The sequence below is a fragment of the Asterias rubens genome, chromosome 12 (genome assembly GCF_902459465.1).
Source record: "Asterias rubens chromosome 12, eAstRub1.3, whole genome shotgun sequence".
Lineage (NCBI taxonomy): Eukaryota > Metazoa > Echinodermata > Asteroidea > Forcipulatida > Asteriidae > Asterias > Asterias rubens.
The window spans coordinates 10,991,788-11,019,569 of NC_047073.1; the positions used below are offsets into that span (position 1 = coordinate 10,991,788).

At 38.7% G+C, this 27,782-nt stretch overlaps 1 protein-coding gene across 1 annotated transcript; it reads right to left on the bottom strand.

Moving 5' to 3' along the window:
- Positions 1-216: 216 nt before the first annotated feature.
- LOC117298002 (cyclin-G-associated kinase-like) lies at positions 217-27,782 on the bottom strand. Its single transcript, XM_033781215.1, has 23 exons — positions 27,547-27,782; positions 25,347-25,405; positions 24,330-24,389; positions 18,178-18,432; positions 17,185-17,310; positions 16,298-16,387; positions 15,377-15,512; positions 14,508-14,690; positions 13,730-13,850; positions 12,538-12,736; positions 11,966-12,088; positions 11,403-11,536; positions 10,940-11,056; positions 9,863-9,943; positions 9,392-9,509; positions 7,833-7,912; positions 6,540-6,733; positions 4,770-5,758; positions 3,463-3,631; positions 2,744-3,007; positions 2,347-2,480; positions 1,334-1,462; positions 217-468 (listed from the first exon to the last, which is right to left on the bottom strand). The coding sequence occupies exons 1-23, from the start codon at positions 27,674-27,676 to the stop codon at positions 319-321; spliced, it is 4,041 nt and encodes a 1,346-aa protein (XP_033637106.1). The 5' UTR covers positions 27,677-27,782; the 3' UTR covers positions 217-318.

Below are 27,782 nucleotides of genomic sequence, written 5' to 3' on the forward strand. Positions count from 1 at the left end.
CACAAATAAGGTTCCCACATCAACTCAGCCCAGGTATATTTCAATTGGTTTTCCCTAGACTTGAAGACTGCCATTATTTGTTTTGCCTTTGTGCGGAGTATTGACCCCTTGCACGCACATCACACGCGGCGACTGTGCCACGCTCACCATTTTGGTGGACAATAGGTTTACGTGTAAACGCCTCGTCGCCTAAAATGCGCACTTCACTGAAAAACACAGTGACATTGCCCACCAAAAGGATGCATCAAAGATTATTCTGATGATGACTTCAGGTGAATTGGGTCAATAGATGTCTATGCTGCTGTGTGTGTTTGCTGACTAGTATAACGATTTAGCGCCGGATTCCTCAAACTCTGCCCAGGCGTCGTTGAGCTCCATGAAGATGAGTTTGGTCAGCTCCTGATGGGGCGTACCTGTGTGCTTGTCTGGATGAATGCAGAGACATGCTTTGCGGTATAACTTCTTAACCTGTTGAGAAACAAGAGGGACATCATAAACGAAAAATCATCTTAAAAGACCAGCTTGAATGAAAATGGCAACATATGATTTTTGCTGAAATTCAATTAAATATAAATATGTACCTTGGTCAAGGGTATTAATATATATATAAATCAAAAACCTTTTATTTATTTCCTGTATTAATATCATTGTCTCTCTAATCCAAGTTGTCTTTGTTGCCCTTAGATCATAGCAGTGGTCTTCTATTTGGACTTCATGACACACTTTCATGCAACTTGGTACTTACAAAAAATGTAAATTTTTGCATTGGGGATAAAGAATATTATTTGATTTTTACCATTACACCTATTTGTATTAAAGACACTGGACACTATTGGTAATTGTCAAAGACCAGACTCCTCACTTGGTGTATCTCAACATATGCATGAAATAACAAACCCTTGTCACACGAAGTTGTATGCGTTTAGATGGTTGGTTTCGAGACCTCAAGTTCTAAATCTGAGGTCTCGTAATCAAATTCATGGAAAATTACGTCTTTCTCTAAAACTATGGCACTTCAGAGGGAGCTGTTTGTCACAATGCTTTATACCATCAACCTCTCCCTATTACTCGTCACCAAGTAAGGTTTTATGCCAATCATTATTTTGAGTAATTACCAATAGTGTCCACTGCCTTTAAGCATTGTATACTCAATGCAAAGGTCGTGGGTTAAAGTCCCACCCGAGTGATTTGCCTGTGGATTTTTTGTTCACAGAACTCGGGGAAAGTACTGAGTATACAGTACTTAATACACACCAGTGTAAGGGTAAGTAACAAATTACATAACAAGGCCATGGGTAATGGATTGAAAACCTTGTTTGATTTCTTGTCATACCTCTCCAGCCGTAACAAGTTGATGCATCCCAACCTGTTTCCACCTACTCTCTTCCTCCCATAGTACTGTATGTAAACTGGAGATCAGGGTTCGGATGTTACGTTCCTTTCCCTGGGTCCATTCAAGAATCTGTCGGCAAAAAAAAACATTCACACAAAAAATTCAATTTGAAAACCCTGCAGGTTGGCAACTCTGCTGTAGCTGACATCACAAATCACTAACTAACTAATATTTTTTCCTTCAAAAATTGTTCATCATTTTGTATAGTCTATCTTTATATCATTTCAAACAAACTAAAATCAGTATTTAACAAACAACTAATAAATATTTGTTCTTTAAAAATGTTTCATCATTTTGTATAGTTTATCCTTAGCTAACAAACTGGAAATATCCCACTTTTCTGCAAAAATTATTTCAGCCTGGTCAGGTGGAATACCTTACCCCAATGCCCAAGTTTTTTTAGAAAAAAAAAAATCAAAAATAGTAAGATTGATCTTATATTCGCATCAATCTTAATTTCTTAGTAAAGTGTGATGTCACAAAAAAACAACTATGGGGATACCGACAGTACTATTTAATAATATTTATTCAGGCAAAACATTCACAAGTACATGTACACACATAAAACAAATATTGCAAACATAAGTTTAACAACAGTGGGATGCCACGGAGAGCATAAAAGTTAAAAATATAACTGTCTCCAAAAGGCAGACATCTCCAAAACCTCAGAAAAGCTAGGAAAATATTAAGGCAAGAAAGGGCAGAAGAAAACAGCACAAAAGATTATACAAATCATTGAACATATAAAAGGCCTAACAAAGTAGAAAAAGGAACACAGTTAGACTGTAAGGAGAGACTTTAAAAAGCAAGCCTAGACATCAAAAGGGTTCTTGAGCTTACATTAAAATTGCGCTAAGGGGGCACATATGAAATTATTAACAAGAACATCTTAAGACGAATCTTAGCGCTTTGTGAAACCGGCCCCAAAACGCTTTTAGTGAATCCAATTTTACCTTGAGTTTATCAGGATCCATCTCTCTGACTAAATCTTTCTTCTTGATTTCGTTTATCGTCCGATTATCATCTTTCTTGTGAGTGAATCCTTGGGAGGATAGAAGATCTTCAAAGTCACTTTTCTTGGTTGGCCCTACAAGAGAAAAAAAAAGAGAAAAAAAAAAAGATTTTAAAAAGGTAACACTTAAAGTAAAGTAAAGTATAAATAATTTTCGGCTCACTGAGATGAAATTTTTGTTTTTGCGTGAAATTGTTTTTTACTACATTTTTTAAAAACTATAGCACCTCAGGCTGCAGGTTTACCTCATTTAGTAACATTTTAAGGGAAGCCATTATTATCTTTGTGTCGTACAAAAAGTAACGCAACCCTTTATAAGATGTATGTAAATAACGTACCAGCTCCAAATGTTGCAAACGGCGTCCTTGTTCCTCTCTCTTCCCTCCCTCCAATCACACTGGAGAAACCACTAGCATAGTAGTTGGGTTTACTCGACTGGGCCTGGGGTGGAGGTTGAGCCATCCCTGCGGATGGCGACGACTGGTGTTTCGGTGACGCCATACCATGGGCTTGGCCTTGCTTGGTTTGCCATGAGCCAAATGAGGAGGACTGCGAAGGGGGAGGCGTGGTACCAGACGCTGGTAGGTTTGAATTCAAATTACCTGAAGATCGAAGCAAAAGTTAACAGTTTAACTACAGTGGTACCAAGCCAAAAGGAACTATGATTGTTTTTATCCTTCAACACCGATGTGTACTATGGACTGTATGTTCCTTTTCCATGTTCAGTGAATAAAATCCACAATAACATTGCACAGGCATTAAATTCGCTCTGAATTTTCAGGAATATCTACAAAATGCGACAACCTCTAAAAACAAAATTTGTTATGGGTTAATTTTATTGTATACAACTACAGTAACATAGGATTAAAACAATCGATGGTTTCAATATACTTTGCCTTTAAAACAAGGGTTGATATGGGACGTACAATACACGCGTATCACACTCTTGTTACTATGGATTGACCAATCAGAATAGAGGATTCTAGTTCGTTCGAGGATAAAACATCAAGAGCATTAGGGTTGATACTATGAAACGATGAGATGAAATCCTGCCTACCAAAATCAGCGAATGGATCATGAGAGTTGCTTGGGGTTGTCTTTGCTTGGTGTGTGGGTGTGCCACCGGCTTGTTTGCCCATTCCCGAGCTATGAGTTCTGCCCATTGGGGAGTGGGTTGGTGATCCGTTACCCCAGTCTGCGCCTGCCAAATTGGGCCCACTCCGACTCTGTGTAGAAAAAAAACAATACAAACCGTTCAAAATAATGCTTAATTGAATGTATGGAAAATGACAAATTGTACCCTCTTGTGACTGATTCCTCCTACTGTCTGACCATTAAATATCATCCACACGATTGCCAGTCTGCAATATGATATCATGTGGTAAATACATCTACATAGTACACAGTCAACCCTTCTACTGTTTAACAATTAAATATCATCAATTGTGGTTTTGAATAACCGATGCACTAGCCAGCATGCAGTATGATATCATGCAATGATTGAATGTAAATGGTACAGTCAAGAAATTTAGGAATTGATACTGGCTACGGCCAAAGATTAAATTTTAGTCAGAGCCATGACTGAAGCCTAAGCCAGAGCCTTAGCCATAGCCGTAGACTCCACTTTAGTAATGTCAGCCCCGTATCTGTTTGTGATGTATTATCTCCAAGCAACACAGTCTTCAAAGGGCGTTTTGGTTTTAATCTTGGGGCTTTTTTAGGCCGATATTATCAGCACTGAAATGCTGCAATCTCGGCCCAGGTCCCGATCTCACAAAGCATAAAATCTCCCAAAAATTCTTCTTCTTCGTCTCCAAGGAATTATTTAAGGGTTCAGAGATGGGTTTTTATTAATGTAATGGTTATTTATAGGTCGCCACTCACAACCTGTGCAGTTGAATGGTTTCTAATAGTTGATCAACTCATTATTTTTCCTTATTCATCTCGCACTAGTGTGATAATAACCACAGTGGATGATATTGAATGGTCAGACAATACTCAGGAGGTCTGGCTGCCTACAGTGTTGATGCATACACCACATGATATCATATTGCAGGCTGGCATGGTTTATCTATCATTCAAAACCACAGTGGATGGTATTCAATGGTCGGACAGTATCTACACGAAGACTGACTGTTAATTGCATCTACCACTGGCATAGTGCAACTATCATTCTAAACCATGTGGATAGTATTAAATGGTTTTAAAAAACAAGAACAGGATACAATATGAAAACATTAATTAGGGTTTTCTGTTTGATTCCAAATTACTGAAAGCCATATAAGACTGAAAGTAACAAGTGTCTTTGACAAAGTGGAATTTAAATTGTTCATTAAAAAACAAAACCTGTGTTTTGAAATTTACCTGCTTCAGGGTTGGTTTTGATTTCTGAGGTGACGACAACGAAGCCCCCGACGAGAAACCGCCAAAATCACCAAGCAAATTATCGCTACTGTGAGACATCTTCGTCGTATTTTGAAGACCACTCAGAGGTGGCGATAAATGTGACGGCGACGCCGTCCCACCTCCAGCTCTGAAAGGATCAAACAGAGTGTCCTCACTCGCATCACCAATGTTGAACAAGACATCCTTCTCCGGGCTTGCAGGTGACCGCCTTCCTCCACTCGCGGCAAAAGGGTCAAAAACGTCCTCTTGTTTTTTCTGGTTCTGGTGCACCACAGTAGGTGTGCCCGGACTCGGCTTCTGCATTTGTTGTTGGAATGGATCAAAGGCATCACTGGGGACGTCTTTCTTGGAGGCTCCTCCAAGTAACGACCCGGCAGCTGCGGAATCGTTAAGAAGGTCCAAGTTGCTTGGATCTTTTGGTCCAGGACCCATTAGATCAACATGGGGTCCTCCTCTCGAGGTGCTGTCTTTTGATTGACTGCTTCCACCGATATTCAACAAGTCTACGTTATTTGAGGTTTGCGATTGGTTTGAATGCACTGGTGAAAATTGTGCTTCAAAGAGTGGCTCTTGCGGTGCCTGACTTGGCGAGCTTTCACTACCTGTCTCGAAAGCGGCGAAGAAAGTGGAGTTACCAGTCCTGACTCCATTTTCCACCATGTCTTGGTGAGCCTTCGCCCGCTTTGCTCCAAAATCACCAAACTCATCATCGGACTCGTCATCAAGGAGAGTTTCTTTGGCTTCCCTGTCATGCTGATTCTCATCTTGCCAGTTGATATTCGCCATGAAGCCGGCTTTGTTGTCGTTGTCAGGGGCGGGATTAGACTGTGGTTGGCTAGACTGTGGCTGGCTAGACTGCTGTGGGGATGGTTCTTTTGATGGTCTTCTCTCGCCAGAAGCTGTTGCTGATTTAACTTTCCTCTCTTTGGCTTTAGCGTCCATGTGAGCTAGAATTTGAAAAAAATGAAAATAGATAAATTGATATAAAGGCAGTAAGAATAAAAATTTAAAAAAAGGGAATGCAACCACTGATCACCCATGTTTGCATTACCCTCGCACAACATTTATAAGCAATAGAAAGACCGATAATGTTTTCCATCAGTAACTAGAACTGAAAGTGCTCCCCTTGTGGGTTCTTGGCCATGCGTCTACCAGGAGACCCTGATCAGCTGATCGTAGACTCTACTCTTGTAATGTCAGCCCCGTATCTGTTTGTGATGTATTATCTCCAAGCAACACAGTCTTCAAAGGGCGTTTTGGTTTTAATCTTGGGACTTCATGAGGCCGATATAATCGACACTGAAATGCTGCTATCTCGCCCCAAGTCCCGATCTCACAAAAAACAAAATTCCTCCCGACTACTCTTCTTTACCTCTTTACCTCTTTCTCTAAACCTACTCTACAGTACTTCAGAGTAAATTGTCCTCACAATATTTCATACTATCAACAGCTCTCCATTGCTCGTTACCAAGTAAGTTCTTATGCTACTATATATTTTGAGTAATTACCAAAGTGTCCAGCCGTCGATTTCACCAAACTCATCCTAACTTATGATTAATCCTAGGACTTAGGACGAGTTCAGTTCCGTATGCTTATACGTTTGGACACACTGAACCCATCCTAAGTTAGGACGGGTTATCCGTCCTAACTCGAGTTAGGATTAATCCTAGCGTTTCGTGAAATCGGCTGCTGTGCCTTTAAAAAAAATGCCCTGGTAAGACAACTCACCAAACTGTGCATTAACACTGTCCTGCTCTTCTTTATTACTGAAGCAATACTTTGGTGTGATACGCTGGGTCTCAAACGTGGCCCAGGGGGGTTGTTTCTCTGGCAGTGTCGGCCGATCCATCAGCTGCACCTCCAGGGTGACGTTGAAGAGGTCGGGAAACTTGTCTGGCTGTTCCATGAAGTCTACATCGTATCTGAGGATCGACGTGTCACAATAATGAACACCACAAGCATGGACAATTCAACACGACAAACAAAGGTAACAAGCTACAGAATCTAAAGCCTAGTTCAAACTTCATGTGAAACTGAATCCCCCCCAAAAAAAACTTGAGGCTGATAGTGACTTACCAGGGTACCCGGGTATGTTTTGGTGGTCCTAACCAATAACTGTATAATCGGCCATTGGTTAACTTATTGGCCAATGACAAACAGTTTTGGTTACGACCGTCAAAACACACCCTAGATGCCTTTTACCACACATTGACGGAAGAAAAACTGTTATGATTTCACCTGCGGGTGAAGTCCGAACAAGGGTTAATAAGTGACATACCCTAATTTATCTGATTGATCTTAATTTTGTTTAAAATAAGTAAGAAAAAACATAATTTAAATTTCAATAACAAAACAAGAACAAATACACAAGGCCTTTTTTAAACAAATTTTAAAAGCTGTTACAGAGGTAGTTTCAAGAATGAAATATAATTGGACAATATAATATTTAATACTACATATTCAAATATATCTGGATATCATATTCAAAAAACATCTTTAACTATCAAGCAGTACACTAAACATAAAGGAAATATACAACAAACTTTCCATTACAACATTTGCACAAAGAAATACAATCGACATTGCTGAATAAAAACATATGGAATCGAGTTACAAAGCAAACAATACAATAAATTTCAATCTACAAATCACCAACCGATAGCTCATAGCTCATCAACTTGTGATCGGTGGTTCGAATTCCACCCGAGTAATCGGCCTTTGGATTTTTGTTTTTCACATGAAGTATACAGTTCTTAATGCACATCAGTGTATGGGTAAATGCAAATAGTTTTCTTTAACCCTGATGCAAATTTAGCATATAACTTTTAATGTTGCATGTCACAAAATATCAATTCAGAAATGCTTTGAAGTACAATAGAATAAGAATTGAGACTGCATTCAGCATTGGTTGTCATCTCTACACATTGCATTGATGTTGGATTTCGACAGGGTGCCTGTTATTAAAAAGCAACTTTAATGACAGGATATTTAAAGGGCATCTCTTTAAAGGGGAAGTCTTACTTTGTAAATTGTATCGTGTGGGATCCCTCCGGCACAAAACCAGCATGGAACTGGAACTGGAACATTTTCATTGCTGTCACCTTTAAATGGAAAATGGAAGAGGGAAAAGGGAATTAGCTATCACAATAAAATTGACATACAGTGTTTATGCGATGGTACTGGCCTCATCTCTCGACCACACGGCAGTTACATGGCAAAACAGCTCAACTTGAAAAATGACGTTTTGAGAAAAGCAAGCACAGAGATAATTTGTTTTGCCATAAACAAAGTGTCAAAAGAAAGTGTCAAAAGAGGTCGAGATAAGGAATGTTATATTCACATCCATACATAGTATGCCTTTGAAACTTTGAAATGGAAAAAAAAAAACGCTCTCAATTTACCTAGAAATGATCTTATATAAGAAACCAAAATTGTTGAGTTAGGCACAGTAGAAAGTCTTTCTCAAACCCTACATGACACTATGGGCATGACAGTTCACAGAAGCAGTTTCCTCCACGTCTGATTGAAAGATCCTCTTATTTCACATAGCAATGGTTTACAAGGTGATGTGGCACAATCTGTAGCCAATCAAACAAGAAACACTGGGGCGAACCTCTTCTCTGAATGATAAATGTACTGGGTTCTTTGACAAGCAATACACAACACACAGGAGCAACTACTTCATGTCCCATCTGAAGGATCAAACCAAACAAATTTGTTTATGCCTGTTTTGCCCACAACAAGGCTAAAAGCCACTCTTGGAATGGGGCTACAAGAGATTGATATTCCTCTTAAAAAAGTCTAGATTGTACGATGGAGGGAAACAAGCAGCAATAACAGTTAGTGTCCCATTCTGAAGGAGGAGAGATACATGTACATAATAGTTCAACGTTTTGCTTATGGACATGAGTGTCAAGATCAGGACTTGAACAAACACTCAGAAATACAAGGGGCCGATTTCACAGCACTGCTTTAGCAGAAAGTTTTGCTTAAAGGAACACGTTGCCTTGGATCGGTCGAGTTGGTCTTTGAAAATCGCTTGTTATAATATGCATATGGGTAGAAAGATGCTGTAAAAGTAGAATAAAATGATCCACACAAACATGCCTCGAAATTGCACGGTTTTCCTTTTACCTCGTCGACTAACACGGTCGGCCATTTATGGGAGTCAAATTTTTGACTCCCATAAATGGCCGACCGTGTTAGTTCGCACAGTAAAAGGAAAACCACGCAATTTCGAGGCAAACTTGTGTGGATCATTGTATTCTGCTTTTAAATTATCTTTCCAACCATATGCATTTTATAACAAACGGTTACAAATGCTTTTTTATGGACCAACTCGTCCGATCCAAGGCAACGTGTTCCTTTAACAATGTCTGCTAAGCAAAAACAGCCAGGATATCAGTCACAGATTGAGTATGTGACATGGTGTTTTGGCTGGCAACCTCATTCTGAAGCATAATTTTGTTGTGCTTAGCTTCCTTTTCTGCTTAAGCAGCTCTATGAAATTGGGACCAGAGCTTGAGTCCAGTGTGCTTGACCGCTCGGCCAAAGACACAAGTTCAATCATGAATACCAACCTTTCCCTGCACTTTGCCACCGAATGTTGATCTTGCATGGTACACCATCAGCGTCACATCTCCAAAGATGGACTTGTCTATTGGTATCTCTGCCCAACCATCATCAACGACATAGCCCCTAGAAAAAAAAATAACAGTTTATTATTGTGACTACATTATTAAGAGCAGGACAGTTCTTTTCAGAACTGAGAAGTCTCGCGAATTCTGAAAAATCTACTGTGTGGTAGTAGAATATATAGCAAGACAAGTTCTCAAAAGAATATAATTAAACCAGTAAGAAGATATGCATTGGTGTTACCGCAAACCAAATATTTTATTTCAAGTTCATGTTACTATTCAAGATCAGCCAAAGTTTTTAACATTTTCACAGTCGAATAAAGAATATGACAGGGTGGATGGAGTTGAAGGCTGTGTAAGATTTTTAAAGGGTGGGCAAAATTTTGATATGTCAGTGTTGTTTCGAATGCTTACTTTATTTTCTCATATTCCTGTGACGTCGTAAGGATCCGATCCTCTCCAAAGTACAGCTCAACAAAAGGACGGCAACCATTCCTAGAATGATAAAATGAGACGGGACATCAGGTTAAGAAGCAAACCACTAGGGCCCAATTTCATAGAGCTACTTAGCACAAAAATTTGCTTAGCATGAAATTTCTTCCAGTGGTAAAAACAGGATTACAAACCAAATTTCCATTTGTTGCATATTGCTTGTTACAGGTATTCACCTGTCGTTTGCTTATCCTGAAAATCACGTGGAAATTTGGTTGGTATTCCTGTTTTTATCAAGGCAAAAAATTTCATGCTAAGCAAATTTTTGTGCTTAGCAGCTCTATGAAATTGGGCCCAGGGTCCCGATTTTATAGAGCTGCTATAGCACAAAAAATAGCTAACCACAATAAAAGTAAGCTTATCAGATTAAGGCTACCAGTCAAAATACCATTCCACGGGTACAATTTGTGACTGGTATCCTTCTTATTTTTGTTTAGCAGAAGTAGCAAGAAGTTTTTGCTGCTCAAGCAGCTCTATCAAATTAAGCCCCCAAAAATGGTTCTGAGAAGAACCAGCTTGAAGAAAACCGACCTTTCAAATGGTTTGCTCTACCAGACAAAACGCTGTTTGATTTGGTTACTCATAACTACAGTGTTATTAAAACGCCTGTTCAAAATAAGCAGAATTCATCATTATACACCATCATCAGTGTTGTAGCTAGACCAATTTTAGTGGTGGGCTCTAAATCCAATTCATTCTACCAAGGGCGAGCGGCTCAACAAAGTTTTTTATGTTTAGATATAGGCCCATTATTGCTTAAGTGCAATCTGGGAGATATCTGAGCTGGGCAGCACAGTGTATTTTGCCCACCGTGGCTACAACACTAACCATTATCAATCGGCTGTTGGGCAGGCGGCTTCAAGCTTCTTCCAATTACTGCTATCTTAGGCAAGTGTTGTGATTTGCTCTGGTTGCAATATGCCTTCACTATCTCCGAGCAAGCTCTAAAAGCATTTGTTAAAAATGACATGCTCTCTCGATACATGACCTATTACCAACCTCATTTTATTGTAGAGTGGAACAGGCATCAGCGACAGTTTCTTAATCTTCAAGACTTTGTCGTGAGGGAAGATGGGTGACTCTGGGTCCATCATATTACAGATGTACTCCATGTATCTAGGGGAGAATGAAGATATTTGTCAAATTATGCTAAGTAATCTTCTTAATAAAGATTCTTAATCGCCAAGACTGAAACATGACTCAGACTGTGTGTTCTAATTCTTATTATTCTTACTTCGTGAACATAACCACAGGATAACAGGGATTCGAACCCACACCAAGATAACTTAAATACCGAAAAACACAAGTCCTGTGCACTTAACTGCTCGGCCATGACAGGCCAGAAAATATTAAAGTATTTTGACCAATGACACAACAAGAGCCATAATCCCTTCAACATAAAGTTGGTAACCTTTAGGAATCTGCACCGACTTTAAAGAGGTTTTTTTACGGGTAGAAATACCTCTTCTGCGATGGGATGACGCCGGGTGGGCCTCGTTTGCTTGTGAACATGTACAAACTCGCTTCTGTTGTCTTGAAGAATCTACAGAATGAAAAGAACGCTGAGACGACAGTTGCCGATGACGCCTTGCCATCCTGAGGTAAAATGAGACAAGTAGAATAACAAAAGGAGTATTTATTACACTGCTTGTTTATTTATTTATTTATTTTGGCTTTAAAACACAAAACATGGTCGGTAGTATCACTAACTAATACTAAAAAAGACATGCTTTCAAAATCAAACCTTAAGGTTTTACATAGACTGTCCAAAAATGAAAACCTAGGGTAGTTAGATATAAGAAATAACCCACAAATGCTATTATAAAAGTACAATTAGCAATGTAAAAGTAATCACAGAGAAGTAGACAAATAAGATACACATGACAAAAAAGGTTTTAAAGACAGAGCATACATTATCACATAAAATTAGCAAAAAACTGGAACGATGGATTAACAGTCGAACATATTTCTATCATCCCTTGATAGCAAGTTCAAATTAGATCCCCCCAAAAATCTGAGCCTTACCAGACAGTGAATGGCGCAAACATTGTTGGGATCTTTCTGCAACCACAGGTACATATTCCTACAGATCGTGTAGAGAAGAACCAGGCTAGGTGCTCGTCTGGCTGACCAACCACACTCCAACACCTGCACACAAAATTTAAAAATATATGTAAAATATTGACATTTTTCTACCCTTTTCTTGTAAGTTAACATACTCTCCTCGTCTCGTTGGTTATAATTAGAGCAGCAAGCTTGTTAAAACTTTGAGACCAATTAAGAACTCAATTAGTGTCAAGTTAAGCAAAAGTAGTAGTCCCAGCCGATTTCCTACCTTCCACACAGGTGGTAGTTAAAAAGCAGGACAGTTTTTTTCATAGAACTGAGAAGTCTCCCCAATTCCGAAAATCTACTCCGCGGTAGTAGAATATAAAGCAAGACAAGTTATCATATTCTACCTGGCAAGTAGGTACCAACGGTGCTACCGCAAACCAAATATACATTGATACCTCACCATGCTATGTCTCAAATCCCATAAACATAAGAAGCTTGCACTATATGAACCCCAAGCTGCTCATTGTTTTTCTCTCACTCACCCTGTTGTTGAACTTCTCCTTCCTGTAGGACCTCGGGGTAAGATTAAAGACGTAGTAACGATCATGATGTCTGGAGTCCAGGTAGTTCTTCACATCATCAATGTGGTTTTTGTAGGCCGACTCCAGACCCTCGGCTGGGAATGACATCACGATGATGCGACTCGTGATGTAGTTTAGATCAAGCTCCGCCTTGGCATAGCTGTGGGTGATCAAACATCACAACAAATTTTGTAAGTAAATTATCATTTATTATTGTGTTTCAGTTCAATTATCTTATACTTTGGAAAAGAGTAAAGGCAGGAAGATTTTTTTTATTTTTTTTTTATAGATAATGAAGATCGCAGGGGAAGACCAGCCCCTGATTTCACAAAACTTTACTCAACAGCTTTTAGTCTATTTGCCCAAAATTGGTTGAAAAGTTGTTTACCACTTACACAGTAAATCTTACTGTCGTGGACTTGCACAGTTGCGTAAAGTTTTATGAAATTGGCTCCTGGACTAAAACGATCAAGGAAAGAACAACATGAAAGAGTCTGACAGAGGGCTACATCCTGCAGTGGATGGATGACGCCTAGGTACAAGGCACAAGGTACATATTACTAGGTACAAGTTACTAGGTACAAGTTGCTAGGTACAAGGAACTAAGTACTGGTACAAGGAACTTAGTACTGGTACAAGGTACAAGGTACAAGGTACAAGGAACTAGGTATTAGGTTCTATGATAATAATAATAACAAATTCTTATATAGAGCATTTCACAATAAACCATATCAATGCGCTTTACATTAGTCCCCTGGTCATTGGGCCAATAAACATCCCTTTAATCTTTCTCAGCTCCCATTAGGGAGTATACAGCCCCGAGCTGCCGTGGCGCTCCGTAAGCTTTCATTCACAATATCAACCTCTACCCTCGCAGGTACCCATTTATACCCCTGGGTGAAGAGAACAATTAGAGTAAAGTATCTTGCTCAAGGACACTAGTGTCACGACCGGGATTTGAACCCACACTCCGGTGACTTAGCACCAGAACTTGAATCCGATGCTCTTAACCACTCGGCCGCGACACTCAATATACAAGATACAAACATGGAAATTTAAAAATACAGTTGAACAACTAACGAGTCATATCAAAATGCGAGGGGAAGCTTATCAGAAGTCTCTCCCACCCGTGAGGGCAGAGGTCAAAGTTCACCTTGCAACAGTGTGAGCCATTTTACTGGACGTGTCTTTGAGATTTCTGAAGAGATTGCCAGCTCCCCCTTTCATCATCCCCAAGAAGCTGCTCCCGTTTGCGGTGTCAGCGGCGGGATCAGCTACAGAAAGAAAATAACAGAGAGAACAAATCTTGAATTAAAGGGCAATTTTTAGGGTTGTTAATTTTTAAATTGTAAACATGGGGTCTCAATGGTTACCGTGTATGGACATTTACTAAAAGGTATTACACAGGACTGGTGAGGATTACAATTACCATCCTTTCTGTGAAATATTTTCCTCTAAAATGAAGGCATATTGGAGAGAACTGTATCAAAACTTTTTCTTAAATGAAAATGTGAAAACGTGTTTAAAATGACTGTTTTCTCCATACAACTGATCAGGCCAAAGTTGTCACAGGTTTATTAGTTCATTTACAGTTGATCACACAAAACATGGACACATTCTGTAACTATTTTCTCAGCTCTACCGATCCTGTATAACACCTTGAGTATTAAACTATACTCAATGGACAATACTCACTCTGTGTAATTATTACACACATTCTTCAAAAATTTGAGTATTTTTTTCATTTTCACAGGTAATAAAAATCACAAATCACAATAAAACTGAATGTCCTCAACAAAATAATAGTGTACATCTTTCTTTAATACAACATGATCATCAGGGGGGCAACACACTGAAGTTTTTTCCGTCAGAAAAATACAAAGTTTTTGAACCAATTATGCCCTTAAGCAAGACACTTAAAAGCCAGCTACCTGAGGTCTCAGCAGGCCTCCTTGCAGGACTGGCCGGTGTAGCTGCACTCCTTGCCGGTCTGTTAGCCAGCAACGCCAGGGGACATTTCAGAACGGTATTCCGTGCGGCTGCTATTTCTTGAATCTGAGCCAAGATGACGGCGATCGGTGGTCTGTTCCGTGGATCCACCTGCAGCATCGCACCTTCAGAGACAAAGTGAGATTTACACCAATAAAATAAATTAATTGCTTGAGAATTGAATTTAGACTGAATCCAAACTAAAATTTAAACGATATGGAAGTGGCAGAGAAGGGAAGATTGTCAACATTCTTTTGAAACTATTGCAAAATTTTGCAACTTTCCAGCAAAACCCGACAGAATTGGGTTGTTGTACATTCTGTTTCTCTGTTTTACTGATACGTTTTATGCTTCAACTGAAAAGTTTACCAAAATTGAATGCTTTGAGAAAGTAAAGGAATACATTCTCAGAGCATGTTCAGTCGGTTGATCGAACTTGACTAGATGTCACTTTCGGACACTGCATGGATAAAATTGCAAGTCCATCTAGATCAACCTAGCCCCCAAAAACATTTTTCTAGTCCAAATTAGATTGCCATTTACCTCACAGTTTTGGCAGAAAGGTAAACTGGGGTATGTTTAGTAAATCTTAATCACAGTTAACACTTAAATGATTAGTTGGATGATAAATGTATTGTTCAATACACAAATAATTTATACATTTAACAAAACTGAATTGACTAGTCAGTCCAGTTGATGCAATTGAGTGGAAAGCAGACCACATGGTTTAAATCTCATAAGACAAAAGGTCAGCGGTCAAACTTTCTCAGTGATGTGAACAATTGCAACTTGATGTGAACATGCAACTTACGAATCAAATCATGTAGTACGACAAATTCTTTATCGGACTCTGGTATGGAATAGTTGGCATTGATGATTCTTAATTTGGCAGAATCCTCAAACGGGTGCTGACCAAAACACAGCATGTAGAGAATACAACCAAGAGCCTGCAGAAGAAACCAGTAATAAAATGGCATATCTGAATCAGTGGCTACAGCTATGGCTCCGACTGTTGCAGAGGATGTTGCTTGGGACATTCTATATTTCAAAGCACGTTGACATGAAAATTAAGCAATAGCCGTAGCTGTAGCCACAAATTCAGATATGGCCTTAGTTATGAGCAACAGAAATACCATATTCTGCCGTTGATTTCACAAAACTCTTCCTAACTTAAGACTAATCTTAGGACTTAGGACGAGTCCCAACCCTGCACTGTAGCATGCAGACCTTAAGATTAATCCTAAGTTAGGACGAGCTACTCGTCCTAACTCGAGATAAGACGAGCCCTAACTCTGTGTGAAATCGACGGCAGGTTCACAAGAGACACAGGTATGACTATAGTGCTAGCTTTGATTGACTATAATTATTTGTGTGACAGAAAAACATACAAATGAAAGGGTGACTAAGGGTTTTATTTAAACCTGTAAATATTTCAACAGATTAGGTTCCCATTTCAGTGAAAACAATCAATAATTAAAGTATTTAATAACCAGTTATCAGAAACCAGAAATCAATAATCAATAATAAGAAATTATCAATTGATAATTGATATCCAGTAATCAGTCAGATCAGTAGCTAGCTATCAACATTAAAAAATAAGTTTGGTGATAAACAATATTAAAGTCATCAGTAATCTACATCCAGTAATCAAAAATCGATCGACAATCAATAATCCATAATCAATGACCAATAGTAAAGCGTTGTCAAGGTTCCTTTGTAGGTCATCTCTTACCCATATATCCATGTTCTCATTGATAGGGAAATTACTGTACAGATCCAACATCTCTGGTGTTCGGTACATTGGTGTGGTATGCCGAGCAAGCTGTAGAACAGAAAGAGACATCCATAAATTGATTGCACAAGACATCATTGACCGCCATCTTTGATGACGACAAATGATGGTAAATCCTGGATCCCATGATTGATTTACAAGGATCCTCCCTCACTCTAACAAAGTCAAACACCACGGGCAGTTAAGAGCACCGAATTCAAGCTCTGCTGATTCTTGTGTGGGTTCGAATCCCGGTCGTGACACTTGTGTCCCTGAGCAAGACACTTAACTATTATTGCTTCTCTCGACCCAGGGGTAAATGGGTACCTGTGAAGGCAGAGATGGTTCTTGTGATTGATTTAGCCGAGTAGCGCGCATTTGTTGCACGCGGCTGTACACTCCCCAGGGAGCTGAGATGGTTTAAGGAGTGAATTAAGGCCCAGTGACCAGGGGTAATAATGTCGGAAGCGCTTTGAGACACCCATTCGGGAGTGAAAAAGCGCTATATAAACTCAAAATATTATTATATTTTATTATTACCATAGTAACTCAACACCCAGACTAATGGATTCTGATTACACTGGTATAACCCAGGGAGATTTAGGCATGATCAGCTCGCTGGTGCAGTCTTTAATCACACAGAATAAAATATTAGACATGCAGTTGGATTTTGAAGGGCTTGGGTGGTTTAGGTTCAAAATTGTTGGACTCTGATTATAGTGGTATGCTTTAGGATCCCATGTAAAGCATAAATCAGTTTTACCAAGTGCAGACCTCAGTCCAACGAAATCAAACAATACATGCATTTGGATTTTGAAGGGTTTGGGTGTGGTTAGGGTCTTCCTTACCTCATCTTCAAGCAAGCTTCTCTTGAGTGACGTCCATGTCTCGTCAGGGGTGTAAGATTTCAAACTGGCACTTCCAAAGTCACAGAGTTTGATTGTTCCTTTCGGGCCAACCAAAAGGTTCTCCAACTGGGGGATGCAAAAACATTGACATTAGAAGTTTATCAAACAAGAATGGTAAAATAAATTTGAGTGAGCTGCTCCAATAATAGGGGAATTACATGTACATGTTTACAAAAAGAGCCACAGAGCCAGGGGCCGATTTCACAAAGAACTAAGATTGGTTGTAACTGCAAATCAATCGTAGTTGCTAAGTAAAATGTGATGTCACAATACAAATCACTATGATGATACTGAAAATATGACCAGTGCAGTATCCTGCCTGCCAGACAAGCCAAAGAATTTACAAGGTCACACTTATTGTAAACAATGTTCACATGGTCTATAGTAAACACATTTTGCTGTATGAATCAATGAGAACAATTAAGAATGTGCTTGTTGATGGGATGTTGCCCAAACCATGGCAAAATGATCCAGTGTTAAAAGAGATATTATTGACTGTCTTTAAGAACAGAAGTGTACTGCACACCCCTCTTTCAACTCCCCAACCCCTCCCCACACACCCACAAGGAAAACAGTGTATGGGTTAGGATTACAGCAAAGGAGGGTAGGAGTGGGGATGGGGGTACAAGGTGTAGCGATTGGGATAGAGGTTGGGGTAGGGTAGGTGGCAATTGCGCCTGCAGGTCTTTTGCATTGTCATTCATCTATGTAGGGCAGAATTTTGATGGTCCATTATTCCAGCACCTGATATGGCTGTGCAATTGCTGCCCGATTACCGATGGCTGCGCGAACAAAAGATCGAACAGATCAGGCTACCACATCAATCATTGAACATGCCCAACACATATACATATCACCTCTGTACGACAAGAAATTCAATGAATATTCATCCTTGACACTTCATGAATATTCAAGACCCCATCACCCACTCACCTTCAGATCCATGTGTGTGATCCCCGGCTTCTGTTTGTGCATGTGACCCACGGCCCGACACGTCTGGAAGAAGATCTGAAGAACCTCCTCGCAGGTCAAGGGCACCCCCTTGCACTGAATGGCATCGACGAGGGCGCCGCCCGTACACAGCTCCATCAGAACGAGGAACTCCGACTGCCCATTGTCCGATTCCTCTTTCCCGATAGAGGCTGCCGACACAAACTGGACTATGTTGGGATGGCCGGATAATTTTTTCTGAATGTACTCGTTAAGGTGGATTGACACATGATGTTACTAGCTAAACCAATTATAATTGAATTACATAGTTCGCGTAAAGTCTGTACACATGTACAAATCGAGATCTGCATATTTATTGATCTACACCATATCTACAGTTTGCTTACATCTATTGATTGGAACCAATAAAGGCTTAAATGGCAGATCTCATAGCATGCAAATCTGCTAAGCATAGACACACCTTGATTAAGGAAAACGGGTAACACCAGCCACAATGTCAAGAAATATTTATTGCTGCAACCTAGCGAATTAATTTGTTAAGCAATATTCTAATTCTACATGTATTTAACATGTTACGAAGTCTGTACATGAAGATACACTGGACCCAATTTCATAGAGCTGCTAAAGCAGAAAACAGTGCTTAAACATTTTTCTAATAAAAAAAAAGCAGGATACCAATGCCACATGGAATTTCAAATAGTAACCTTATTGTTGTAAGCACAATTTGGTTATGCTTACATGTAGCTACTTGTTGTGCTTTGCATGGGCTTTATGAAATTGGGTCCTATCTTTCTAGGCCCTGCCCAGACAATGCATTCTTATCAAAGTTTGATCTTCATTTTTGTAATACTATGAAGTTTTTTCTTAAAAAAAGGCACCAGCATGATAGAAAATCTAAAGATCAGCTACTAAAACTCTTCAAGAAAATGACAGAGAGACATGGCGGAAATTGCCTCCATGAAGCACTAGGCCTGAAGCAAATGACTGTTGTAATGTAACTAATCAAATGTGACCGAAGGCACAATGAAATTGAATTTAAATTAGCCTTTTGTCAAGGTTTTCAGGGCTTTGACAGTTTTGTAAATTGTAGAGCCGCGTTCCCAACCAACTGGAAGACGCGGTCTCCCCTTCCAGTCGCTTGGATAGCGGTTCTACATAGGAAGTTGTCCAACCCAGGAAGGCCTTGGTGAACAGCTAGTAAAAAGTCAATCTATGGTCAAACCAAGGAATCAAGTCACGACAAAGACAGGAAATTTGTCTGAGTTTTATCTGTATTTGTCTAGCCACAAACTGACTGTATAAACACAACTTTGTTTGAATGATAGACTTATGCCATAAAGTGTGTACTGAGCAATAAAACACACAGAGAAGTGATCTTGAGTTTGTGGTTATTGTCCCATTATACACATAATAAACAACAATGACTATATGAATGTGTTAGCATATAATACATTACAAGAAAACATAAAACAACCATACAACATAGAATTTAGCATTTATACAAGCATAATGCCCGGTTCATACTTCCTGCGAATGCTTCGTGCGAAGCTAATTGAAGTGACAACTCTGTTTGCCCTGGGAATAATTTGCAAGAGTTGAGCACAACAATCGTGCATATTTTGTTAAATTGAAACATCCCCTAGCTACTACTACATGTATATCATCCATCTTGGGGTTTTGAATGATGGATAAATAAACTACTGCAATGCCTCGAATTACTGCAATGCCCAGATAGCCCAAGTCCTTCTATTTCCTTCACTTTCAGGAAAGAGGATAGCTTTATATGATTAACTACATGACACAGAAATAATATTAAATGGAAACTAAGAATCCTGTTTTGAACCCAGTTGGACTATTTCTAATAAAGTTGGACTAAGTTCTTATGTAGTTAGACCAAGGACTGCATTACTATACAAAACCCAAATGATTTGGCTGATAGTCATAAATGATCGTATGCATAATAAGTGTATTAAATCTTAGTTGAGGGGTAGACTTTGTTAGTTTAGACCGAAAACAGATTCAAACAAACAAACAAACCCAGGGGAATTTCCTGTGAATAGAAATAACGTTTTGTCTGACCCAATGCCTTGTTTTATCAAACAGAATAAAGGTCAAGTTGACTTTTTCCCTTGTAGGCCTAAGTACATTTTTAGAAGACAAGATTTGTATTGTTTTAAAAGGCACTTCCAACCAGCATCTCTCTCTCTCTCGATACAGAAAATGCACATATAGAATTTGTATGGCAGTGGTGGTCGAGCGGTTAATTAAGAGCACCGGACCCAAGCTCTGGTATCTCTAATTTAAGCAGAGTGTGGGTTCCAGTCCTGGTCATGTCACTTGTTTCCGTGAGCAAGATGCTTCATCATAATTGCTTTGGATGGGACATTTTAAGCCATACACTTGTACAAAACACATGTAGGTCCCATGTACTAGGATTGGTAATGCATAAATAAAAAAAACAGAACACTTAGGCCCTATCATGAAGAAGTTGGTGTTTCTGGTTCACATAGCAAGCACCCTTGTTTACAGGTTTACTCAGGCTTGCGAGCTGTAAGCGATTATGTCACTTAGAGGCATCGTTGGTTTCATTACCAGAAATGTAATAAATTTAATTGTATTTTTCAGCAAAGTTATAAAAAGTTTCTCACTAAAAATATGGTCAGTCAGGGCAACGGCATTTCAGCACCACACAAATCACCCACTTGATTACCGCAATAAAATTAACTTGATATAGATCATTAATTTTCACTTTAACCTGAGAGTCAACGAATTGAATAAGATTTTTAATGAAAGGTGTGCTTTACCGAAAACAAAATGATGGAAAAAAATTAACTCTTCTAAAAGATACATGTATTCTAAAAGATATTTTTCATTTTGAGCCGTATTGCCCAGTGTAGAGAAAGTGAAAGTAAATTTCATCCATTTCTCATCTATGTAGAAGAAGCAATTGTTCATCATACAATGGCTCACTTTTCAAAATAGCCTGCCGTATATTTTGTCTAGCGGAGTATATTGTGTCTAGCGAAAACTGCTATGGGCTAATAAAAAAGTAAACACCACTTCTCAACTAGCCCTGTGGGCTACCAAACACTGCGCAAACTACTTGTTAAAAATGCTAAAAATTCTTCCGTTTTCAGATGTTAATAATACAACAAATATTATGTGCTAATTTTGTTGAGTGTGTGTGAATGTGACTTCATTTGGCCATTAATTAAACTGGTTGTGATCACTGCCACTAATATGTAAGAAAGACAAATTATGAAGATCTAAAACTGCCCAGGGCAAGTAAAAAAAAATAAAAAAACAGTTTACTTTACCTACATGTAGCCCGATGGACTAATACAAAAAGCTTTTAAAGGATTTGGACCCTTTTGGTTCAGAAAAAAAAAAAAAAGTTCACAGATTTACAAATAACTTACAGGGTTTACAGAAGGCAATGGTGAAAGACTTCTCTTGAAATGTTATTTCATGAAATGCTTTACTTTTTGAGAAAACAGCAAAACAATATAAATTCTCGTTAACGAGAATTACGGATTTATTTTTAACACATGTCATGACACGGCAAAAAGCGCTGAAACAAGAGTGGGTTTTTCCGTTGTTTTCTCCCGACTCCGATGACCGATTGAGCCTAAATTTTCACAGGTTTGTTATTTGATATAGAAGTTGTGATACACGAAGTGTGGGCCTTGGACAACACCGTTTACCGAAAGGGTCCAATGGCTTTAAAGGATTTGGGTACCTTTTCAAAATGTCCATAGATTTACATTAAACTTACAGGGTTTGAAGATAATGATAGTGAAAAGCTTCCCTTCAAATTTTACTTACTGAGGTGCTGAAGTTTTTGAGAAATCAGTAAAAATGTCATGAAAGTACATGTGTAAATTATTAAAATTATTTTCGTCTCATGAGACAACAATTATTTTCATGACATTGTTTTACTCATTTCCTCAAAACTACAGCACCTCAGCACGTAATATTTTCAGGGAAGCTTTCTACTATCATTATCTTCAAACTGTGTAAGTGTACTGTAAATCTGTGGACATTGTGTTTTTTTGTCCTACAAAACATACATATACCGGGTAGACCCATCAAACCACATGACCTGATCATAGTCTTGTACATCAGTCCTTGCAGCTCTTAATTGATTTGGTGTAGCCTTTTGGCTTGGATACCTTTACATGTATTGGGTTGTTTGCCCGCCTCAGGCTGTGTATCAGGTTTAGACCAACTCATCTGATCACACACAGTTTGGACTGCATAATTAACACACAGATAAAATATATCCAGGGGAAATTAATTAATCAATCGGGCTGTAATGAACAATGTACACGTGTGTACTACTAATGTTGTTAGACTGTGTGTGTGTTTGCATGGTGTTGTTCGGACCTTGTGGTGTATGCAAACCTACACAGTACACAGTACAGTGTATACTGTCTGGCCCTGTACATGTAGCTCCATGGTCTGACAGTTCAATACCCTCCTCTGTAGTTTTGAATGATGGAGGTGTGCTTGCAATAAAATCATGTAAATGCTAGGTCTACAGTACATAGTGTTAGCCAGAGAGGGGGTCTCTGTGTGTCTTATGGACACCTTATTTTCAAATTTGGACACCCTGCTTTATCTGTAACTTACATTTAAAGGGATTGTGAGTGAATAATTTGGACACAAAGTCTTTAAATTTCCAGCAAATCTGGACACCCAGTTACTAAATTCTTGCTAAAACTTTGCACGCAGTTAGTTGCACTGGAAAATGTTACCATGGTATGGGTTAAGTAATAACTCATAGTAATGTACACTATATGTCTTCTGAAATGCTCCCTGGTCTGGAATGATTACCATTTTATATTAACGAATCCCATAATAACCGAACCCACTGACGCAGTCATAATGATCCGGTGTGTCCCTGGGGTTTCCCTCGATGTCCAGAGGGATGTGTAAGCCACTTAAGCGATGGATGCTTCAATCCCTACCAACAGTAACAATTAACTAATGACTGCAGGTCTAACAAATAAATCAGTCGGGTGAATCATACCTTAGGACTTGAAAAACCTTGCAGATTTTTCCAGAGAGACATTAATTGATGATACATACAGTACATCAGTATCTCAAGATAGCCATTTTAAAATTGTTTTGTATACAGTATGCTGATACATGTACGTGCCTGATTACTACATGTATGTATCATAAAGTAACCCCAATAAAAAATTGCTTTCAGAAGTCTCTGTACAGTGTGCATGTCTGATACTTCATTGCCCCAATGCCCCCTGGTCATTGCCCCAATGCCCCCTGGTCATTGCCTTGGGGTGCTCTTGAAATGCTCCAGTAAAAAATTACAATATCCTCATAGAGTGCCCTTGACCAAGGAGAAAATGCCTTGGTGCCCTTGCCCTTTCAAAAACGAAACACATGCCTTGTATAATACTTCATGGAAGAAGTGGATGAGATTGCCTCTGTCATTGCCTTGATGCCCCTTGAAAAATTCCAGTACAAACACTCAATTCCCTCATGCATGTAGAAGTGCCCTAGGAAAACCTGCCTTGCCCTTAAAAGAAAAAAAGTACTAGAACGCCATGATCCTTCAGGATCCTCCTCCACTGCGTCTAGCATATTCAAGCAATCCAGGTCCTTCTAATTCCTTCAATACCACAAGAGCACATTTAACGATTTGGGCTTTTTAGGGTAGACGAATGTAGTCAAGGCTTTCAGACATGTCAGACAGAGCAGACACACTGGTTAATTGCAGTTCTGAGAGTTCACACATTTCCGAGAGCAATTGATTTTCCAATAATTCTGCGGGCAGCTACAATGCTCTCGATGTCGAACACGATTCATTCAGGGCGGATAGGAGGCAACAGAGGCAATTGTCTCAATGCACATTAGTCCTAAACAGCCTTAGTGCCCCTCACCGTACAAATTTAGTTTTCCCTCCTAGAGGTGTCCTCTAATATCTATAGGAAAGGCTGCATTGTCCTTATAATATTAATACCTACAAAATACCTACAGGTGCACTATTGTTAAATGAAGAAACTTTTTCGAAAAATAAGCTCTTCTCCAATAATTCATATTTCTTTCAACTTATTGCTTTGACAGCAGCATGTCTTCTAATGATGACAACATTTTATGTAAAAGGATACAAGAATTGTGATCTCTTGAAGAATTGCTTTAGAAGTTTCATCATCATTGGCCAATAATCTCTAAAGGAATGAAAACAAATTTTCATTTTAAAGAGTTTGGACAAAAATGCTTTTCAAGGTCATAGCAAGAACTATAGAAGTCATCGCTAAAGATATAAATTTAGTTAATATTCTTGTTTTTAAGAGCCTTTTTTTGTGCTTGACGACGCAAAGATAAAGCATTTAAAATTAAAAAAATTTAAACTTTTAATCAGCTCTTTTTTGTAACTTAATCTGGAAAATTACTTTTACTGTTTTAAAACACAACACCTTTTAAAGGCAGAGGACACTATTGGTAATTACTCAGAATAATTAGTATCATAAAACCTTACTTGGTAACAAGTAATGGGGAGAGGTTGATGGTATAAAACATTGTGAGAAACAGCTACCTCTGAAGTGACGTAGTTTTTGAGAAAGAACTAATTTTCCACGAATTTGATTTCGAGACCTCAGATTTAGAATTTGAGGTCTCGAAATCAAGCATCTGAAAGCACACACCTTCGTGCGACAATTGGTTTTTTCTTTCATTAATATCTCGCAACTTCGACAACCGATTGAGCTCAAATTTTCACAGGTTTGTTATTTTATGCATAGGCCTATGTTGAGATACACCAACTGTGAAGACTAGTCTTTGACAATTACCAATAGTGTCCAGTGTCTTTAAGGAGATAACATAGGCCTGACTAGCCCCATGTACCAACATGCTTGAATCCCTTCGCTACTTGGCCGAGATAATGTTTAAACAAGAATTTCATATAATTACACCAAATTAAACAGACACATATTCATGTTAAAGGTGCTCTCCACAACAATTGTGCTACGGTAAAGTGAAAACTGTGGACAAATCTTGGCATGTGTGGGTATCTTACTAAGAATTATCTCACCTCCTGAAGGTCTAAAGTACAGCGTCATTGGCACTTTTTCTGGGGCTAGGACTAAAACAACCATAATACAGAGCTTAAAATATGAAAATATTACCTTCAATGCATACTCTCTGCCAGAGTTGTCTGCAGCGACAAAAACAAACGCAAAGCCACCTGCAAGGATAGTAAAGAACAAATGTTGTATGTAAGTCTTTCTCTATCAGTTTCATCCCTTCTGGGGGGCAAGGCCTAAATTCAGGTCTTTTTGGGGGGAAGAAAAGTGATGAAATTTAAGCAAATGTTGGTTTTAATAAGTTTGTTTTGCCTTTCGGAAAAATAATCAGAACTAATATACAAATGATTTATTTTGCTTTTGTGAAAAAGAGAAATAAATAATGTTGTTTATTTAATTTATTTCTTTTTCTTCTGGATAACTTTCCGTATGGCGCACCCACTTTTTCACTAATTTTTACAAAAAGTGATATCTCATTGAGGTAAATTAGATACTGTATTATTTCATACTGAATAAAAAAAGTGGTGGCACCATACGGAAATTTTTCCAACGCAGTCTTCTAAAAAACTATAAGGCTCCCCCGTTAGAGCCTTGTAGACAATGTGACCTATGTTTACATTCAAACCGCCCTCTATTGACAAAACACTGGACATGTCATGTTTCGCAGGGCAAAAAGGCGTTTAGTCATCATGGTAAGATTGCTTGTACTCTCTAGCTGGCTGCCAAAACATAAAGGTTTTGCCCGGCAGCATGGGCGCAAATCATGTTATAGTTTTCGAGTGACGTCAGAGGTCACGTGGTCAAGTGGTTAGACTTTGCAGGACTTGCAATCACAAGGTTGTGGGTTCGAATCCCCTAGCTAACCGCTGATTTCACCATGACTACATGTAGAATAAATATTGTCGTCTAGTTATTAATGAATCACAATTTCTTGATTTGTGCAATTCATAATCATACCAATGTTTGTATGTCGGAGAGAGACTGGCTGTTGCCAGCTTCCTTGGTGTTTATATACCTTTGTGGAAGTTTGCCGAGTTCCCTTAATAATGGGAAGATCATTCAAACAAACAAACAAACAAACAAACAAACAAACATCTTTTATAGTTTCTAGAAGTATCCAACGCCAATATGTCCTTTGACTTTGTACATGAAATGGGATAAGTGTGCACCAATGTTCGGGGTATAATATTCGATTCCTTCACTAGCGACCCATTTGTTTCTATATTCAACATTGAAAACTACCGATTGAAAATTACCGATTGTGTTGGCCAATAAATTTAAATTTAAAAAAAATTCTCTTTGCTTTCAACCAGATAATTGTTTTCTATATGGCTCTCAACAATTCATTAGTTGACAAACATTAATAATTGAATCCTCTTTAATTTCTTTTCCAGTAACTTACATTTAAAATTCAACAATATAAAAACAGTACGAATTACATATAATTATTAAAAAATAAAGAAAGGAAATTAATGTTTGGTTAAATTACGAAGAAATCTTTCAAACCCAACTTATAAGAATAATAAATAGTTTTAAAAATCTACTAATTAAAAAACTAAAACTATTAAGGAAATTAATGTTTGGTCGAAAATAAAAAACAAATATAATATTGTTAAAATAACTTGGGTTGCAGTCCCCCGGGCCCCGGACCGAGTTGACTTGGGACCGAGTTGACTTGGGACCGAGTTGACTTGGGACCGAGTTGACTTGGGACCGAGTTGACTTGGGACCGAGTTGACTGGGACCGAGTTGGCTTGGGACCGAGTTGACCGGTACCCCTGAGGAGCAAAGTCAAATGTGTAGGACTGTAGGGGTGTAGAGTAACAAGTAGAATTAGAAATGGGCATTGTGTACAAGTTGACCAATGTTTCATTTCCCATTACACTTTCTTTACAGGGTACTAGTTGACCCATGGAGCAATAAACTAGATTTATTGCTCCATGGTTGACCTACTTCTAGGTGCCTGTGCATTCTGTCAACCCTTTTCTGGTGACAGGAGGAAGGATATAATTTTACCAAAGTCCGGTTGTGGAATTTTTAGCCCAATCCCAAATCCAAACCAATAATATTGTTATTCAACTTAAGTTATGGATAACTTTCCGTATGGCGCCACCACCTTTTCACTCATTTTTACAAAAAGGGATATCTCATTGAGGTAAATTAGATACTATATTATTTCATATCGAATGAAAAAGTGGTGGCGCCATACGGAAACTTTTCCTAATTGAACAATATCCAATCGCTAAAATTAATAAGAAATCAACATCAATATCATGAAATAAATACTGCATCTGGAACTCACCTTCTGCAATAACTCTCTTCACCCGTAATTTCATTTCACCAAGCTCAACTTGCGAGCCGACAAAATCACTCCCTCTGTCGCCCTGGCCACCTCCTAAAAGGCCAAGCGCAGACCTGAATAACTCAGACATGATTTAGCTTTAAAATGTGTTCTTTACTCGGTCAATTTGAATTCATTTTCTTAACATTTGGGGGTAAATAACGCAGTGCCGTCTGTCCGGTCTCTCCCACAAAATG